General features: G+C 37.7%; 1 protein-coding gene across 2 annotated transcripts in view; it reads left to right on the forward strand.

Moving 5' to 3' along the window:
- LOC309497185 (copine-8) overlaps nucleotides 1-16,683 on the forward strand; it is a 122,771-nt gene that overhangs the window by 45,164 nt on the left and 60,924 nt on the right. For both annotated transcript variants that reach the window (XM_082167426.1, XM_082167425.1), the window contains exons 4-5: nucleotides 1,916-2,019; nucleotides 12,053-12,092. In XM_082167426.1, the coding sequence (XP_082023552.1) occupies nucleotides 1,916-2,019; nucleotides 12,053-12,092 (144 nt within the window). The remainder of the gene's footprint in view (nucleotides 1-1,915; nucleotides 2,020-12,052; nucleotides 12,093-16,683) is intronic.

Here is a 16,683-nt window from a genome sequence, read left to right on the forward strand (position 1 = left end):
CCTCGTTTGTAAAATAGTCTGGTGAAATGATTCGCGCAAACATGAAAGCATTGACGTTGATCGTGGGGAATATTCCCTTCGAAAACAAACTCAGCCACTGCGTCTTCAGCTGTACGGATTTAGGAACATCAACATGACTGCTGTGTTCCTTATTACACCCAAGAACAGAACACCACAATAACTTAGACGCCATTCTACTCAGTGCTCCAGCTATCAACACTGAACACGCTGGTCGTCGCGGGCTATGATTGACAGCTCGCTCACGAGGGCGCGAGGGCGGGTCTGTGTTGAAACGCTCCTGTCAATCAACCATCGTGGGAGGGGCGTCGATATTGTGACGTCACAAAATCGAACAGCTTGATTTGAGATGGGGGGAAACATATAAGAAGATTTTTAAAAAAACACTGGATGGATTTTTATCATTTTATGATGGTTGTGTACAGGCACTGCCAACACGCATTTCAGTACAATCAACTTGTAAAAGTGCATGTACCATTATATGACCCCTTTAAAAAGCTGGTTATGTCTATTTTGGTGTTTCTGCGCAAGTTCAGCAGACAGCGAGGTTCGGGATCGGATGTAACTGTTAATCTTCGTGGATGACCGTGAATTGGCGGTAGCCTATTGTATTTGTTATTTCTCATAGTAGCCTATAGGCTACATTTTAATGCATCTTCTCTGTATAATAAGCCAAGCTCAGTCTGTTGTTAATGAAATCGAGAGAAGTTAATGTTGTATGAAATAGTCAAACAGGTCTATTGCCACTTATGACCGGATTTGATCGAAACTGTCGGGCAGTGTTGTTGATCTCTATTGTTGAAAACTTAAAACAATTAAACGTAATTGTGAAATATTCGGCCTCATGTTATACGAGCAGAACTAAACTATGTTTTGGAGAAATATTAGATTCCTGACTACTTTTACAGTCTATAGGCCACAGCCAGGTATGATGCGTAATAGAGATTCCAAAGCGCTCTTCTTTGGTCAGAATCAAGGAGAGCGATCGCGGATATAGATCCGTCCTATGCACCGAAACTTTTTACAATGCAACAAAATATTTAAAGAGCATCGCACACTTAGCACAGATAATATAACAGTATATTAGTCAGTCATTTTTATTGGGTTAAACAGTGATTTGATAACGTTTTTAATTTAATTTAAGATTCAACAAACTTTGCACAATTTTCCTATATACTTGGTTAATGATAATAAATGAAGGTGTGGTCAAATTAGTGAAATTTCAAGGGTTCACACAAAAGTCACTTTCTTGGGAAGATCCTGATCATGTGGAATCCTATTGAAATGACTGGATTTCACCTGTAAAAAATTGACAAACAGCAATAAATGTGACTGTAGAACTTTAGAACTAGTTTAAAATATGTGCTGAATCAGCCACTCCATCTGTTTTGATTTGATAACGTACGTGTTTGGCACAACATTTTGATATTGCATATTGCTTGACATATGCTTTGATATTTTAGAGCTCGAGGTATGTCACGGATTGTGCTGGTATAACACACATGAACACGAAGATGAAGATAATTAGGCAGTCTTTAATAAATCCACAGGGTAATACACAGGGTAAGAGTAGTGAAACACAGACGACATTCGACAGCAATGAACAGAAACAAGGGAACTTAAATACAGGTGCAAATGAAGGTGATTAACAACACAGCCAACAGTGATTACGACTCAAATCAGAAACCGTGACAAAAAAACAAGGCACGGAAAAATGGTGCAAATGAAAATTAAGTACAAACTGAGTGACTGTGACAGCGTAACTACTAAAATGTGTATTCATTATAAAAATGCCCATGGCGTTTAAAGTTTTTATTAATTTACATGACTTTTCCAGGTCTAGAAATCACACTATTAAAATGTAAATAATTTCAATTGACCTTCCTTTGTTTTTCAGTTTGGGCGGACGGAAGTTATCGATAACACTTTGAACCCAGATTTTGTGCGCAAATTCGTATTGGACTACTTCTTTGAAGAAAGACAGAACATAAGGTTTGATCTGTAAGTATCAATAGATATTCCTTCACTTTTGGCCACTACTGTAAATGCAGCCAAAGCTAATGTCTGGCCTAGAAAAATTGACATGTTCACCGTTTATTCAAATATTATTGGAAATGTGTTAAGTATTTTGTTTGCATTTTGCATAGTTGTGCAATTATAGTTGAGTCAATTGATTTATTTGTGCCAAATTGAGTGGATATTGTTTGGCCAGGCTGTCATACAAAGAAAGTATGAACACATGCAAAAACATGAGAAAACCAGCAAAATATTAATAACTTATTATGTTGTAGTCAATGTACAGAATGTTGTACTGTATGTAGTCATTTTTCATAGTAAAAAAAAAACTGTAGCTGTAGTTTGCCAATAATTTTGTCAGATAAATACCTTAACCAAGTTTAGCCTTTTATTCTTCTCCCATATTTAAAATATAAAAAAAAAATAGTTTCCTCATATTTTGATGGTTAAATCGAACTTTTAAATCGTCCTATAATTCTGCAAATGGAACAGCGGCGTTCTTGATAGCGTCACTCAGCTCGCTCTGGCTACTCCGGTTATCTCTTTATGTGGATTTAGGCTACAATAAAACAAAATATGTTATAAAACACCACTCTGCCTCTTTTCATTTCCATTTAAAAAAAAAATCTCAAACATATTAATGGCCTCACAAATGTGGTTCAGGAAACGCAATTGATTATCTTCACTGCATATATTTATAACAACACGAAATATAAAACACAACCCTGACTCTTTTTGTTTTCATTTTTAAAATATGATACATAAAAAACATTATAATATTGATCATTAAAACTGACATTTAGCGAAAAGAGACAGGGTTGTGTTATTTTATTTTATTATAGGAACTATACGGTTATCCACACGTGTGTATTTTAGTCCCGTATAGTCACCCCTGATTGGTCTTAACCCCAGTGACGGGTAGGTTTAGGGGCGGGGTTAGGGGTAGGCCATCATATGATTGGTCTTAACCCCAGTGACGGGTAGGTTTAGGGGCGGGGTTAGGGGTAGGCCATCGTATGATTGGTCTTAACCCCAGTGACAGGTAGGTTTAGGGGCGGGGTTAGGGGTAGGCCATCGTATGATTGGTCTTAACCCCAGTGACGGGTAGGTTTAGGGGCGGGGTTAGGGGTAGGCCATCGTATGATTGGTCTTAACCCCAGTGACGGGTAGGTTTAGGGGCGGGGTTAGGGGTAGGCCATCGTATGATTGGTCTTAACCCCAGTGACGGGTAGGTCTTAACCCCAGTGACGGGTAGGTTTAGGGGCGGGGTTAGGGGTAGGCCATCGTGTGGTCCGGATAACCGTATAGTACCTTATTATATATGTGCATACAGTGAAGAGAATGTAGGCAACATGTATAATAAAATAAATATATAAAATATTTTATATGTTTTAAATATATAAAATAAAATGATTTAACCCTTTTTGTTAAATGTCAGTTTTAATGATCAATAATAGCCATTATAAAAGTATAAGTAGCCTAAAAGGTATAAGAAGCTATACAATAATAAAGCAAACGATTCAGTCTAACACAAGTCAGCTCTCTAGGCTACAACGTTAAAGTTAAATAGACTAAATATATAAAGCTATGAAACTTCACTTTGCCCTCAGCCAAAACGTTTCGCAAGGGAACAAATTCTATTAATGAGACAAAAAAAAAAAATATATAGATATATAAAAAAAAAAAAATCACCCGTTAGATATACACAAGACGATTTATATCTCATGTTAAACCACTAGACTAGAGACATCCGAGCCAGCGGCAAACGTCAGAAGGACAAGCCGAGGAAAGGCTGTTCTCGGCGGGTTACATGAGCGCTGAGCGTCCAGTGTTCGCCTGGATCTCACAACTCCGAAAACGTCAGATCAAATTTTCAAATAGGCGCTATCTTTATAAATAAACCAAAGATTTGAGCTTTAAACAACTACATTCTCGCCTGAAAAACTCTTAAAACTACATTTCGTGACACAATAACAGTAGCATTTTTAAATTACGCGGGTTTTCTCCTCCGCTATTGACGCTTGCTGGTTGGTGTGAGATGCATTCTGGGATACCTGGCTGTCTCAAGTCCGCACAAGTCACCTCTCGATGCATCCTCGGTAAAAGGGGCAGATCAAGAACACATCCGGGGATTTGAACTGGACTTGGCTAGATGTGAACTTTGAATTGGAACAGTACTTGGGCAGCGACTGATGACGTTTCACAAGTCCACAAGAACACAAGTACAGACAAGAACGCATATTGAGAAACGGCCCTAGTGTTCCATGATTGTTCTAATTAGTCATGTCTATCACCTGTGCATTGTCAATCACCTCATTAGTTAGCGTGTTAGTCCCTGTGTATTTATACCTTTGTGTTCTATGTATTAGCCAATTCACCAAACTTAGCTGACAGTACAAAGCTTTACAAATATGGTAAAGAATGGAATTGCCTCTCATGGCAGATTTTATTTCTTTATTTTCTTGATATCCCAAGAAACATGTTACTTTTCCACTGTGTGTTTTTTTTCAAATGAGACCATGGGGGGAGGTGTAAAGTTTATGTAGAAACGATTTGTTGATTAGTTTCTTAATTTAGTGGCTTATTTTTATATTTGCTTATAGAATGTGATATGTGTTATGTAACTGAAAAGACATTAATTAAAATAGTTTCATGATTGAGAAGGAAAAAACTGGAGGACACCCTTTCTTGTTATCCTTTTTTTTTAAATGTATTTAAAATGTCAACGAATTCAGATTTTTCACCAGCCCACATCTTCAGTCACTAATTAGTTTTGAACAAGAAGGTTTGGTGCAAATTAATAAGTGGGTACATAAACATTTATTAAACCTGTCTTATTGGCGAATATATTAAACTTCAACTTGGACAAGAACTTAAATTGTAAAATGTCATATTCACACTATTATTAGGCATGACATCTCAGTACATCAAACACTGGAGTCACACTTTAACGTCAGATGTGTCAGCTACTGTAAACCCAACCATAAGAGAACTGTCAGTGTATGTTTTGTGCACTTCTATAAGCAGATGTCACAACTAAAACCCCTTCTCATGAGTCACACATTCTGTACAGTCAAGAGAGCAGCCTGCGACCCTAACAGAAGAAACCAGAAATAAGAATTATACTGTAGCTCACTAACACATTTGCTGATTTGCTGTATAAGCATTTAGGGTCGCTTTCCATGATGACAGGGTGTGATGCACGACTCTGCTGGTTGATAGACTTTTTTTTTCTATTCATTCAAAACCTGATACTTATTTGTGCACGCTCAGTTCCCTTTTTTACATTTGTGGAAAGTGAGCGTTATTTGACAGAAAAGGCAATCTTAAAAACAATAATTCTGAGTTTAAAAACACTTGTTAAATGTAATATTAACCAATCCTAAAATGAATACCTGGTTTTCATATTGTATATTATAGTTTTGTGATGCATAAATTCACTTGCTGAGTTTAAAATGACTCATTTTAGAGTTTTATAATAGTTTTTATACTAATAATAGTATAATTTTTTTTATTATTTTATATATATATATATATATATATATATATATATATATATATATAAATTATACTATTATTTATTAATATTTTGAATTAGTCTTTATTTTAATTTAAATTTAAGTTTTAGTTATTTTGTTACGTTCTTTTCATTTTTATTCGTTTTTTAAATATTAATATTTAGCTTTATTTAATTCTTATTTCAGTTAAAATTTTTAGTTTAATTTTAGAACTTCAAAGTAATCTTATTTTATTTCAGTTAGTTGCCAAGGCAGGATTTTTTAAAATGTTTTTAAAATATATATTTTATTTTTATTTCAGCTTTATTTCAATTAAGATTTTTTTATCTTAAATTTTGTTTTAAATCAGGATCATTGCATCCGTAATTACAATCAATAATTTTGGATGTATGACCAAATCTTGGATCTTTCCAAAGGGTGTTGTAGTATACATTTCACCTTTGTGTATGTGTGTATGCGCTAATATTTGTTATAGTTTTGTGCCTGTCTAAATGTGTTTGTATGTGTGTATTTAGGCATTTATGGTTGCATTTTAGAACAGATATGAGTCATTCTGTATCCGTTGGCCCAAGTGTGTGTGAGGAATTTGTTTGTGTGTCTTTAGGCTTCAGCATGAGTGTGTATGTCTGTAGGCAGAGTGTGTGTGTTTTGTCGCTGTGGATCGGTGTCCCCGCTCGACGGCCTGTCATACTGGGTCTGTAAATCTGCAGCAGACATGAGAGGGGGTCACAAGGTCGCGTGGGCAGTGCCTCCGAGACGATAGCGAAACCAAAGCACCAATGATGAGGATGACATGGCACGTCACCATGACAACAAGGGGGATTGAGCCCCACAAATGAATAGAAGAGGCAGATAGATGATAAATAGATATATTTGAGGTAGAGCTATATGTAACCCTAGAGATATTTTACGATTCAGAGATCCTTCAATATTTGTTGCTTTTCTTGTCCTCTCTCTTTTTTCTTTCTCTCTTTATGTCTTTATCTCTCCATTGTGCTGTGACAGGGCAGAAGAGAATGATTCATGTTGTCTGTGCTTTAATAATGCTGTTCTTTCTCCGTAATGAGAAACAGGCACGCGTGAACTCCCCTCATAAGACTGTAATCTAATTAAAGCCCAGTTCAAAGTCTCCCATCATTGATTTTGGAACCAACCACTGTATTCCTTCTTGAGCAAGCATTACTATTACTTCTGGGAATATTTAGGGTAGATTTATACAAACTCCTGACACTGAGTGTTACACTCTGGCACATCATTCGCCCCACAGCATTTGGGCTTCATGTATAATGCTTAAAACTTTGTTGGAAATCATGCAGCTTGTTGAAGAAGAGTGTGCTATTACATTTCTGTGCATAAGCACAGCAACCACCTAGAGGCACTCTAGAAACCATCCAATGCTCACTAGCAACTGCATAGTAACTCCTTAGCAATCACTCCGAACTTCCTAACAGCCAACCAGAACATATGATCAACCATCTAGAAACAACCTAACAACCACCCCTTACACCATTGCAACTACCTAGCAACACTCTATCAACCACCCAGAGCTTGCTATCAAATGCATAGCAATGCATTAGCAACCCTTAGAACTCCGTTGCAGCCAGCCAGAATGCACAATGAATTAACCATCTAGAAATACTCTAGCAACCACCTGTTACACTATAGCAACCACCTAGCAACACTTTAGCAACCACCCAGTACTAGTAATTGCAGAGCAATGCCTTAGCAACCACTCTGAGCTCACTCAGCAACCCAGAACACACTATCAACCATCTAGAAACACTCTAGACACAATGTTTCTCATCTAAATCTTTCTGGGAGTTGAGAAACACTGCCCTAGCAACCCCCTCTAACACCATAGCAACCACCCAGCACTCACTACCATAGCAATGCTTTACCAATCTCTCAGAACTCCCTATCAGTCAGCCACCAAGAACACTATAGCAACCACCTAACAATTCTCTAGCAATACTCAGCATTATAGCAATTTCATAGCAATGCCTTAGCAACCACTCAGAACTCCCAAGCAGCCACCCAGAACCCAATGCTTTAGTAACCACCCAACACGCAATAGCAATTGCATAGCAACACCTTGGCAACCACCAGGAACTCCCTAGCAGCCACCCAGAACACAACGCTCTAGTATCCACTCAGCACTCACTAGCGACGCCTTAGCAAACACCTAGAACGCCTTAGCAACCACCCTAACACTATAGCAACCACCTTACAATTATCTAGCAACCACCCAGCATTCACTAGCAATTCCATAGCAACACCTTGGCAACCACCAGGAACTCAGTAACAGCCACCCAGAACACAACGCTCTAGCAACCACCCAGCACTTACTAGCAACACCTTAGCAACCACCCAGAACTCTCTAGCATCCACCCAGAACACAATGCTCTAGCAACCACCCAGCACTTACTAGCAACTGCATGGCAACACCTTAGCAACCACCCAGAACTCCTTAGCTGGCACTCAGAACACAATGCTGTACCAAAAGCCCTGCACTCCCTAGCAACTACATAACAACACCTTAGCAACTACCCAGAACACAACGATCTAGAAACCACTTACCAGAAACTGCGTAGCTAACTGACAATACACAACCATCTAGAACACTGTGGCAACTTGGTTAAAAATAAGTCAGAACCTAGAATCAACATAGCAACGCCTTACACCCGCACAACCTTAGCATCACAACATCAAGCGTTGTACTGGTGGCAACAATTTCTTCAATGATAAAAAAAAAATATATATATATATATATATATATATATATATATATATATATATAGAAGATCCGACAACGCAACCAACCTGTTGCTCTGTATAAATTTTGATCTTACTTCATCTGAGCAAATTCTAGCATTAGCAATGCAGTTTGTGATAAATGTGTCATGTTTCAGTGCTGACTGTTTGAATCCTACGTGCATGTTTGTGTACGTTAGACTGACAGATCAGTGCATGTGGTGCTATAAATAGTGCTCGGAGAGAGAAGCATAATGCGGTTTAGTCAGAGTGTGTAAATGGGAAGCTGTTTGTGTCGTTCCCTTCAGGGTCTGTTGTGTGTGTGGGCAGACAGCACACTACGCTACAATCGGCTGTAATGGCTAAGCTGAGCGTCTATACGTATGCACACATAATTTATTTTCTGGGTCTTGTTTCTCAGTGGAGGGGAACAAGAGTAGCTGTTTTTATTTTGTCATTTTCATGTCTTTATAGTGGAATTCATTAGTGGTCTTGGATCTAATGAGTGTGAAACTAGACTTTTTGTTGTTGTTGATCTCTGTAATTCATATATCAATTGTTTCTACTAAATAGCAGAATGAAGAAGTAGAATAAAAGGGAATCTAATAGAGAATTTTGCTTAATGGTGCGATCATGTTTGCGAAATTTTGAGGTAAAAGGTCCATTGTCTGTTGTATATTTTGTAGCAATGTATGAGTCACTTTTAAACATCATAAGCAATGTATGAGTCACTTTTTCATATATATGAATATGATTAAATGTGTGTATGTATGTATATATATATTCTGGGAACACTGCATCTCATGTCACATTACAACTCATGTTTGCCTTGAGTGGTGTGATTTTTAGAAGAACTCGTATTAAAAGCCTTGGAGTTGACTCTAGAGGTGTGAACTTAGTGTTTGGTCACACATTTTGTTTATTTGTTTAATGAATGGTACTTTGGATTTGACTTCTGGGAACAAGGATCCTTTCAATGTCAATTTGGACAGTCTGAGATGGAAATTTCCAGGCAGGCACTGTTGAAAAAGTGCACTAATTTGAGAAAAGACCAGAACATAATACATATTTTTTCAAGCATTCATCTCTTTATTATAACTTGGACTATTGGGTTTTAACTAAACATTCTTCTCCAAGTCACGTACTGTAACTGCTTGGCTTGAGTCCATTTATATGAATACATGGATCTGTGTCAGTGAGAGTTCCTGTGCATTTCCAGCAATTCAAAAGACCATGAAGGTCAAGGAGCTGGAATTCTGAAGATCATTCTGAGTAGAAATTAGATCATGAATAATGACAAGAACGTGAGAACATTTCTAAGGCTTAAATCTATAAAAGGTATACAGAGAGGTTTATTTTTGAAAAGATGAAAAATCATGGAGGAACTGCCCATCCCAAAAAACTTCATGCCTAGGATGAAGAATCATTACAGGGTATAGACCATTTGCATATGCAAATTGAAAACAAGACTTTGGGACAAAAACAAGGAAGCGGAGAGTAGTTTCCATTTTTGGCACCTAAACATCTGCTGCTAGATCTTAACATACTTTAGGTACTTTACATTGCCCAAAGGTTTACTAGAGCCTCAGTTCAGGAGAAGATTCTGAGTTAAGAGCATATTTATTTTTTGAAGAGCTTTTGGGCCTCAGTTTGGCATATTCCTAAAGTAGCACATCAAACTGAGAAGAATATCACGCTAGAGTGGACAAGGGTGGTGGCAGCTTCACGCTTTGGGGATGTTCCTCTGCGGCAGGGTCTTGGAAAACTCCAGGATAGAAAAAAATGCATGGTGCTAAGTACGGGAATCTCCTGAGGCAAAGACCTGCTGCATGTATGCAAGAGGACAGAGAGTTCAGTACATCCGCCTACAGGACAATTACCCCAAACATACTGGAACATGCAAGAAGAACCACTGTAATGGCTTAAAGCCACAAATGTAGATGTCCTAGAGTGCTTCACTTAAAGCCCAACTTGAGCCTGAACAGATTTGCCAAGAAAAAGTATTGCTCACTGTCAAGAACGGTAACCAAAAGAGAGTTCTACAAAGTGTTAAATATGTGAAGCCGTAATTGCAATGAATTAACTTCCATAATGTGAAAAATTTCTGACTGAAACATTTTTAAGGGGGAATTTAAGGGGGGAAAGTGCAGGATATGTAAGGAATCATGTACATTCAGCCGGTTATTGCAGAATAAACCCCGCCAGGGTGATCAGGACCTGATCATATATTAATGACAGCAAAGCGGATTACACAGTATTTCACCACGTAAACAATTACGGGGATAAGAGTTATTGATTTGAAATTAAATTGTTTTAAAATCGTACATGTTTGTTATCTTATAATCCAACAGTGTACAAAACAATCGTCGCAAAATGGCAGCAGCTGCGTTTGTATGAAACAAGAGAGAGTGAGTCTGTGATACCTGGAAGACATAACTGTACACAAAATATTGATTTGAGTTTTCATATTTTATTAGCTCACCAAACGCAAAACTTCCACGGGGAAAAAACATTTTTAGCAAGCGTAAAGCGCCGACTCCAGTTACCCGGATGAGCCTGTGTTATTAGTTTTTACTGGTTGTTATAGGGGGATGACATACCGCTGGATGGCACGATTGACCAATCAGAATCATGTATTCTACAGAGCCGTGTAATAATGATATTTTTGGCTATTTTTTCTCACCCATATGGCCTTGATTATGTCAGCCAAAAACAATTTCAGAAAAGAAAGTTGCTACATTTTAGTAAAAAGAAAAAACGTGCAGTTCTGTAAAGCAATTAAATTACAGAAAAGAATGGTTGATATACTCGGTAGGCAAAAGAAAAAGTCAACTTACACCTCTGACGAGACCCTCTCTTCCGTGATGAGTTTACTACCTTCCAGAAGCTCCCTTGAGGGCGTAGAAATTGTTCCCTAGATAAAGAGCAAATCTCAATTTCTTCAGGTCTGGTTGTGTGTTATTGTGTGTATTTGAGTTTGAAAGCAGGCTAGTTTTTTGTGTGTGTGTGTTAAGGGTTAAGCCTGTGTCAATGTATGGTTTTATTCCCATTCTAGGGTCATGCAGTATTTATGAATGTGAAGCTGTATAGCTGAATAGAACATCAGTCCCTTTTGGGACTTCTTATGTAACATATTCACCTCATTCATACATTTACAAACACTCAAGACACATACAGTACAGTATACACCAGTGAAAGTTATATGAAGGAAAATATGAAAAAATGGTTTTGAAATTAGTTGAAAATGAAAGGATACATCAATTATTATGCTTAGCACACAGCTGGGTTTGTATCTGATTTGGCTGCCCCAGTTATGACAAAGAGATTAAAACTCTAATTTTTAAAGAAATGGAAAATCATGCATAAATATCAGACCAAATCATTTCAAAGCTGTTGCCATGTGACTCCGCAGTCCTTTGCATTTAACTATTTTGAAAATGTAGGATTACCATATACCCTTGTGAGAGCTGCCTATACACAGACATCATTTTCAAAAGGTTGGCAGCAGTCCCAGAATGCATTGTGGTTAGGTTAGTGCAAAGATTCATCCAAAATGGTGGGCAAAGTCGAAAGATATGCTGGTTATGTGCTTTGATTGTGTGAAATGAGTTGGTTCAAAGAACTTACAGGGTCAACAGATAATTTATTATTACACAAGCAATAAATACAGAATTGATGACTATACAAATAAAATACTAGTTATTCTGGTTGTGTGTCCTTTCTCAATATGTCCTTCTCTTGTTTTTCAGGTATGATGTCGACTCCAAGAGCTCCAACCTCTCAAAACATGTAAGTCTCAGAAACTGCTCTGTGCACTTATCTCCTCATGGCCATTATGAAGTTTAGCATGCCATCATACACACTCACCCCGTAGTAAAAAAAAAATCTCATAGTGCTTGTAATCAGCGGGTCTGTTCATATGAGAATAAAGAGGCAAATGTGGGTTAATAGAGGCGTGTGATTAGAAACGCTCTCACAGAGAGAGTGGCATGATTGAAGCTGTGTTTTGGTGCTCACACGGGTCCCTGAGGTGTCATCTCACACAGTGATGATGGTTTGGAGTAAAAGATGCAAATTCACGTCCCATCTGTGCTCGTCATGGGAAGCGGCCATAATAATGCTATTCCTTTATTTCTTTCAAGCTTCAATCAATCTTCCAATCAATCAACCCAAAATCTCCAACATCCATCCTCACTCCATCTGGCATCAATAAATAAATAAATCAGCTAAAACTCCCACCCATGAAATGTCAATTAAGCAATTAGTCAGGGCATACATCCAACCATCCATCAAGCATCAGTTGTCAATAAACCAATCAATCAATCAATCAATACATGGGTGAACTTTTTCTAAGTTCCATTATATTGGTAGTTTTCTACAAATCTAAAGAATTCGATTTTCTTTATGGCACTTTCAAAGTTGCACCTATGACATCAGGCTGCAAACCAGGGATGGAAATTAGCACCCGCCACCAGCCAAATGCGGGTGATTTTGTGTTGTGGCGGGTAAATTCGCTTCACCTACCGGCCACCGTGGCGGGTAAATAAAAATATACTGTTTCACACAGACGGCGGACACTTTTAGAGGACATAAGTGTACGCTGAAATAAAGTCTTTCACCTCAGAAAAACGGACTTTCTTGTCCTGTCACGTCAGCCGTTATCCTGTTCTCATAGCGCACACTCTTCAAATGCACGCGCAAATGTGGCGGCGCGCGCTGTGTATCGCCTCACTGTATATAAAGTGCAAAATAAACTACGAGCATGCAACGCCGTAAATTACACAAAATAAAAGTAATGCAGGGATGATTTTCATACTATTCACCAGGAGCAGTTTCCATGGTTCATTAACAGTTATTGTTAATATTGTGTATTCACCATGGTAACTGTCGTTTCCATATTAACCCCAAAATGCCACTTTATTTTTCTTTGTGTTATTTTTTATATTTTTAAATGACTCTAGTGGCTCATACCAACGTTGTATTAACAAAAACTAGTTTGGAACTGCTATTTATTTAATAGCTTTAGCATAGGCCTAATGTTTATTTATTAGTACTAGTCTTTACTATTAGTCATATTCTTACAATTTATGTTAAGTAAAGGGGGACAGTACTTGTGTGTGTGGAAATAGCCGGTTTCAATAAAACTACTTGTGACATGTCATATTTGGCTTTGACTGAACATTTGCTCTCACTTTGCGGAAAAAATATCGGGATATATATCGTATATCGATATTCAGCCTAAATAATCGGGATATGACTTTTGGTCCATATCGCCCAGCCCTAGTTTCATTGTTGGGACTAAAAACCTAAAACTGGAAGCCATAAAAGACCACGAATCATTCAAATGCCACATCCAGGTAAAAAAGAGAAATATATATATGAGAGAAAGAGAAAATGTCAGTATTTCATTGAGACTTGAGATTAAATAAACTGCTTAAGTATTGTAGATCTTGTAGTATTAATTTTCACATGCAGTTACACATTGTCGGTTAAAAACAAGAAAGTGGCTGGTAAAAACATTGAGTGGCTGGTAGATTTTGAAATCCACCTGCCACAGTGGCCGGTGGACAAAAAAGTTAATTTCCATCCCTGCTGCAAACCCATTTTGGTTCTTATTGGAACCTTTATTTTTAGTCTGTTAATTCCATGGTAATTACTAGGGGTGACCCCGAATAGTCGAAGATTCGATGCTTCGATTGGAGGAGCCTGATTCGACTACCGATCTCACGGTCGAATCTTCGCAGAGGTGTTATGAAACGAGGATCATGCCACTTTGGCTATATGAGGACGCTCAATGTCTGATTTCACATAGAACTACCGGTTTTCTGTCAATACGTTAACATTCAGCCTTTTATGATAATGTATATAAAAATGTGCAAAGAAAGAAGCTTTTAATAAATATTTTTTAACGTGCGTGAATAAATCCAAACACCCCGTGACAGATTTAAGTTTCACTTTCAATCCGTGACTGACAGAGGAGCGTCTTCGCGGCAAGGATTTAAATCTTTAACAATGTCTGGGATAAGAAAATCTAAAGTGTGGATGTACACCATCAGAAAGGATATTCTCCAAGGCTGGATTTAGCATCAGGAAAACCATGATCGCACTTCTGCCGGCCAACGTTAACATGTTTCACGCATAGACTGGGTTTCACGTTAGAATGTATTTTATCCGCGCGCACAATTTGAAAAGACTCCAACGGACAGACAGAGTGAAAGACTTTCAGGATTTGTTCTCTCGATCAGGTAAAAGTAATTTCAAAACTTTTCAGCCGGTTCTAATTTTATTTTTGGATGCTGTGAACATGTTTAGCTAAAAAGACTGCGACTCCAGTTTAGCATTTATTATTGTTATTGTTTATTTTATTTATTAATCTGTCAGGGTTATCTAATCTAACTATTTGTGGCTTGTGTTTTGAATATATGTTCCCCTGCACTTTAGGCATTTTGCACACATTTGCTCCTCATCCTGTGACTTGATTCTGATTTATTTCGTTTTGTATTTTTATTTATAAGAAAGGTATATTCTGTTCTAATTTAATTTAGTAAATTAATTGTTTATTTTTTCGGTGCATCGATGTTGTGCTGTAGGCTGGCCTGCTCGCACAGGTAATTTAGCCGATTTAATTTGATTTGCATGTGAAATGCAAATCTGCAATGTGGCCTTTCTGGAGTTATTTATGTTATTTCTTAGTTTTATTGATCAAAAATGTTTTTATACATTTTCTTCTATATCTTTGTGTGATTTTCTGTACATCGCGGCTTTGAAACGTTAAAGCCCCGCCCCCAGCCCCACCCCCATACACATGATTCGACTATTAGTCGACTATAGGCAAGACATGACGATTCTGATTCGACTATGAAAATCCATAGTCGGGGACAGCCCTAGTAATTACAAGGCAAACTAACAATAGTAGGGGTCATGTATTGCTGGTTAATTCAACATTCGTAGTGTATGAGACTGTGGGCTTCCATCAGTGGTGCAAAGTGGAACTGCTTAGTGAAACACATCATGACATTTACTAATCCAGACGCTCAACAACACCATTGATCTAAACCAGCCGCACATTTCTCTGGAAACCTTCCGAATCCCAGGCAGAGCTCCCCAGCATCTGTACTGCTATTGTTTCCTGCCGTGATCATGTGGACACACTGGGAGAAAGAGACAGATAAACTGATCTCTCCACACATCATGCACAAGAGTGTTTGAAAACACACTCAGTGACTCCAGTGTGCACACAGGTTTCATCCCTGAAAATTACCACCTCCAAATTATCTCCCAAATCACACACAGTTCTTCCTGGTGCTTTACTCCCTCCCTCGGTCACCCAGAAATCAATATCGCCCTCTTCCCCCCTGACTTGGAAAGACAAACACAGCTTGTCCACTCCCAAAGGGATTTTGGTACTGCATAAAACCATTACAGGATGTGTTGACATGCGAAGAGTTGACTACGCTCCATCGTCAGGTGACAATTAAGGGAAACTGCAGCAGGGAAAAAAACACACATGCAAGGAAAGAAACAGTGAGAGATAGATGGAGAGGGAAAAAGGAAAAGGAGGTCGCCTTTGTAAAGTTTATAGACAATAAAGATTGATTATTCGTATTCATCTTCAAGAATACAAATTGCAAGTCGAGTCGCCAGCAGTAATTAGAGAAGGAGTGGGACATGTAGCGTAGGAGCAGCATAGCAGTAGTAAAAATGTAGCGTTTTGTAAAAAACTGTTCAGGCTGAAAAAAAAAAAATCATGTTATTCCAAACCCATATGATTTTTTTTTTTTTATCCCAGGGAACACAACAATCCGTATACAGTGCAAAAAATACAGTGTCTGCAAGCTGATAAAAAAAAGTATAATGAAAATAGTTTAACTATAGGTTAAGTCTTTCATCTCCACCATAGCTCTAAGTCTTATTTCATTCTTATATATCTAAAATTAACATGTCACATTTGGTAATAAGACATAAGAACTAATGCCATCATTAATGTCATGGCACAGAACATGCTCACAGCATTGATTAACCAATAATCAGTTAATTGTGTCTGATTATTTTTTAAAGTAAATAAAAAAAATTACTTGCTAAACCTGTTGTCTTTAAAATGGTGTCCTTCTCTAGATTGAGTCATGGGCAGGTGCTTCAAAGACTCAGAATTACATTAAATAATATCTGGGGTGCCTCAGGGTTTAGTGATTGGCCCTATTCTCTTCTCGATATACATAACTTTTTCAATCAGTTTAACCACGGATATTTGACATGCAAAATTTAACTTAATTTAATTTAAAATGCATAAACATTTTAAAGTTTAATTTAAGATGCATGTGTAGAACTGTACAGTATGTCCCTCAGTTGTTTTTTGTTTTGTTTTTTTTCTGAAAAAGAA

This window comes from Leuciscus leuciscus, assembly GCF_965113295.1.
Source record: "Leuciscus leuciscus genome assembly, chromosome: 4".
Taxonomy (NCBI): Eukaryota; Metazoa; Chordata; class Actinopteri; order Cypriniformes; family Leuciscidae; genus Leuciscus; species Leuciscus leuciscus.